General features: G+C 46.5%; 1 protein-coding gene across 1 annotated transcript in view; it reads right to left on the bottom strand.

Moving 5' to 3' along the window:
* Window positions 1-975, bottom strand: part of LOC147012635 (myosin regulatory light chain 12A-like) — an 11204-nt gene extending 10229 nt beyond the window's left edge. The window contains exon 1 of the mRNA XM_085853657.1: window positions 633-975. Within this exon, the coding sequence (XP_085709783.1) occupies window positions 633-819 (187 nt within the window). The 5' untranslated portion in view covers window positions 820-975. The remainder of the gene's footprint in view (window positions 1-632) is intronic.
* Between the last annotated feature and the right edge of the window lie 3391 nt (window positions 976-4366).

Here is a 4366-nt window from a genome sequence, read left to right as displayed (position 1 = left end):
TCCCCACATCCCTTATTTGCCTCAATCTCCCTCTATTTTGTCCCTGATCATCCACGTTCATGTATCGAAATGCCTGGTGTTGGCTTAATGGTCAGGGTGGTGGGCATGGGATCCTAGGATCTTGAGTTCAAATCCCACTCGGCTGTTGAATTAATAACCCCAGGTGGGGTTGACTTTGCCTGTCATCCTTCTGAGGTCAACAAAATGAGTGCCAGCATGCTGGTATCCTGTGTCGGAGTGCTGACCCGTGCAAGGTTGTGCCCAACAGCCAACGAGACTGCTTAGGTAGCACCAACGCTCTGCACAGAGTATGGTCCCAAAGGATGGATGTATGGATGGATCCATGATGTTGGCATGTTCTCCACTCTCTTTCTACTGTTCCTTTTGTTCTGGTATGTCCTGATCTTTTCTATGTTCCAGCTCCACCATGAGCCTCAACATGTTATACAAAAAAAGGGGAAACAATGACAGAAGAACCATCAACATGGTGTAACAATGCACATTTTATATAGCCTATACATGGCAACAAATTATACATACTCTTAAAGACGCAGAATCACAAGAGGTCGGGCTTAACAGGACAAACCATTGTGAACGAGTGAGGAAAAGGCTCCGAAATGAATTGGACTCACCGAGAGACGCGAGCATGTCCTGCAAGTCTTCCCGGTCGATGAACCCATCACGGTTCTGATCGATCACGTTGAAAGCTTCCTTGAACTCCTGGATCTGCGTCTGGTCGAACATGGCGAACACGTTCGAGGTGGCCCGATGGGGTCGCTTCCTTTGAGCGGCCTTTCCCCTCACCCTGCGGCTGGACATGGAGCTGGCAAGAGGCAGGTTAAAAGTTGGTTTCGAGTCTGGCTCCGTGTTCGAGTCTGGTGATCAATCTCGATGGTGGACCCTTATCCTTCCAAGGCCTTTTATCTCTGTCCAACAACGCCCTGTGTACGACAGACTGACCTGATCGGTGACACAGGGGGGCTAAAGTTAGCTCTTCAGTTCGTGGCTAATTTTGGCAGCTCTTGTCAAAATACCAGCTGTTTCCAACAGGACTATGAAGAACTGATATGATCCCGAGTAAGAACAGGGTCCAGTACTCTGTGCATTTGACAAAATAATCATGAAGAAAATACTTTTATCAGAGTAAAAAGGTAACCGATGATTTTGGAATCGTTTTGACGAATGTCCCTTCTGTTCTGTGTCAGCAACACCAAGAGATGGCGCCATTAACCTCTGCAGTTGCCACGTAACCTCAGCGCTTTGATATGATATGTAAGGGCTTTTTGATTGTCGGGTTGCTGGGAAAATGCAAATTCCATGCATGATATTTGTGCCAATGACCTGTCAGTTCTGTGAGATGGAACACCTACTTGATGCGAAGAGGAAGAGGATCGAAACTCTATAACTGAACGTTGAATTAATGAATCCATGGACAAATACACACACATTTCGTTTTTTTTCATTTCAGTTCCTCACAATTCGATTACACACACACACACACACACACACACAAACACACACACACACACACACACACACACACACACACACACACACACACACACACACACACACACACACACACACACACACACACACACACACACACACACACACACACACACACACATCAGTTGATCCACAACCTCAGTTGCGTCCTGGCAGTCAGTTAACCCATCAATGCAACATCACCAATCAAACTTTACCCGCTCGAGGATTTAATGTGTTATCACATCTGACCTCAGGTCAGGTCAGGTTAGATCTGTGACCTGCTGCAGGTACCATGTAAACCTGTACTAACCTGCTCCATGGTCGGGTTGTCGGCGACTAAACCGTCTCCCCCACCAGGTTTTCTGGTGAGGAGGGTGTTTGGATATGGACACCCAATAGGATTAAAAACAAAACCTGTCAAAGGGCGGAGGAGCTCCTTGTGAGCCAACGGCCATCCATATCTAGTACCCAACTGTGTCTGCGGACGTCCTCCTGCAGTTGGGTTACTTTTTATTAGGAGGTTGGTGGCAGGATTTGCACTCCAGCCACCGTAAAACCCTTCATTCCGCAAAACACAAAAACGTTAAAAAAAATCTGAAAATCCACTCCATGGGAGTACCTCCTGCGCAGCTTCCCTTCGCATGGCAGCTCACCGGATGACGGGATTGGGGCAAAGCCTTCGGGACCCCCAATCTTTGATGAAAGGAGGGAAACCACGGGGTAACCTCCCTGGGTCAGATTGCGGGAGAGTGTGTTGGAGTGGTGCTGAGGTGTCGTCCACCAGATGGTGGTCTCCTTGGGTTAACCTGAGGCGGTCCCTTTGGGTGGGTGCCTGGAATGTCCTATCCCTAAGAGAGGATGATCACCTGTCTCATCATCTGAGCTCAAGCGTTTGGACATCGGCAGCTCTCTCTGAGGTTCGGAGACCGGATTGCGGAGAGATAATGGTGGGTGGTTACACCTACTATTGGTCTGGTCGCTCTGATGGTTACCATACCCAAGGAGTTACTGTAGCTGTGTCCAATAAGCTAACCCCAATGATAATTGAGGTAACACCGGTCAATGAGCGTATTATGAGACTAAGGATTCGTCACTCCTTCGGTGTCATTTCCCTGGTCTCTGTCTATGCTCCAACTGAGGCAAGTATCTCACCGTGAAGGATGCATTTTACGCCACGCTCGAGTCTGTAGTTGAACAGTGCCCCATACGAGATACACTTCTAGTCTTGGGGGATTTCAATGCATCGACTGGAACTGATAGGGATGGTTATGAGACGTGTGTTGGTCCCCATGGGTCAGGAACTATGAATTAGAATAGCGCGAAGTTCCTTGACTTTGCAAGAAGTCATGGACTTAGGTTGGCCAGTTCATGGTTTTAGCACCCACAAGCTCATCGCTGGACTTGGTATTCCAACGCTGGCGGTGTGGCAAAGGAGATTGACCATGTCCTCGTTGACGGTTGCTGGAGGATGATCCAGAACTGCAGGGTTGACCGGAGTGCTCAGTTCCTCAATACTGACCACCGGCTTGTTGTAGCAACTCTAAAGCTGCACCTTAAATCCTGGAGAATGGTACCATCACAGCCTCGGCTGGATGTTGGCAAGCTCAAGGATGAGATAGTGGCTGAAGAGTTTGCGAACAGGCTAAGTGGACATTTGGGGTGTCTGGGTGCTTTGGGGGGTCCTGAAGACTTATGGATTGCCTTCAAGATCACCATCCTTGATGTTGCTGGTGGATGTCTTGGAACTCACCGCAGGGCAAAGAAGAATTTTGTTTTTTTGTATATATATATATATATATATATATATATATATATATATATATATATATATATATATATATACATACATATACATACATGTATATACAGTAGACTAGGTGTAAGTCGGCAGCGTGTAACTCGTCACTTCGCCTAAGTCGGCAGCGTCAAAAAGTCCCGAATTTATCTCATGTTAAATCCCTTTGAATAAAGGGTCATCCCTCTGTAAGTCGTCATCTCTAAGTCGTCACTTCGTCTAAGTTGTCAGATGTTGTCCATTCCCACGTAATGGAAACTCAAGTAAATTACCACTCCTAACTCGTCACATGGAATTGCTGCCTCGTGAGAATCCCGATTTCATGGAATCGTGATGCTCGCTCATTGGTGTACACCGCCAGTGATAGGCTATTTATAACTGCGTACACACGTTGATCGCACTGCAGGCAGGACAATGGCGACTAAGCGTAAGCTTACAACTAAAACCTACCAAGAAAAATACGACATTATCCAGTTTTGCGAGGCAAATCCACTGATGAAGAAAACAGACATAGCTGAGAAGTTGGACATCAAACGGCAGACATTGAACGATATCTTGAAGAATAAGGGCAAGATAATTTGGACAAGTGGAGAAGATCGTGAGGCTGGTGGGAAGTGTGAAATGCGTGAAATCTGTGTCCTTTGAAGATGTCGATGACGCGCTCATCATCTGGTTTCGGCAAATGTCGGCTCAGCCAAATACTGTATTCGGTTTCAGCCGATTCGGCCGATACTGTCTTTCGGTGGAGGATTGCCCAGCCAACATCATGGAATAAAATGACCGGTTTGAATCCTTTCTCATGCACCAGATGCCCAAGAGTTTGAGGCAGTCAAACATAACGGATTACTTCGCGAAGAAGTAAAGGATCGATCGAGCTTAGTGTTGAAGTCCGATCATGGTTTTATATTGGCTTGTTTTGTACATTACCGCACTCACTTACACATAGGCATTGAGTGGTAATCATCACCACGTTGACTGTGTGTCATGTAATTTGTCACCATACCATCACCGATGGTATACGAGTTGTCTTACAGAGTTGTTCATTATCTTTACTTTTGATAATCTGATTCATGAATTCCA

This window comes from Eptatretus burgeri, chromosome 14 (assembly GCF_056783735.1).
Source record: "Eptatretus burgeri isolate ZD-2024b chromosome 14, Ebu_testis_v1, whole genome shotgun sequence".
NCBI lineage: Eukaryota > Metazoa > Chordata > Myxini > Myxiniformes > Myxinidae > Eptatretus > Eptatretus burgeri.
The sequence above is the reverse complement of the archived record's forward strand: the minus strand, read 5'-3'. Positions and strand labels throughout refer to the sequence as shown.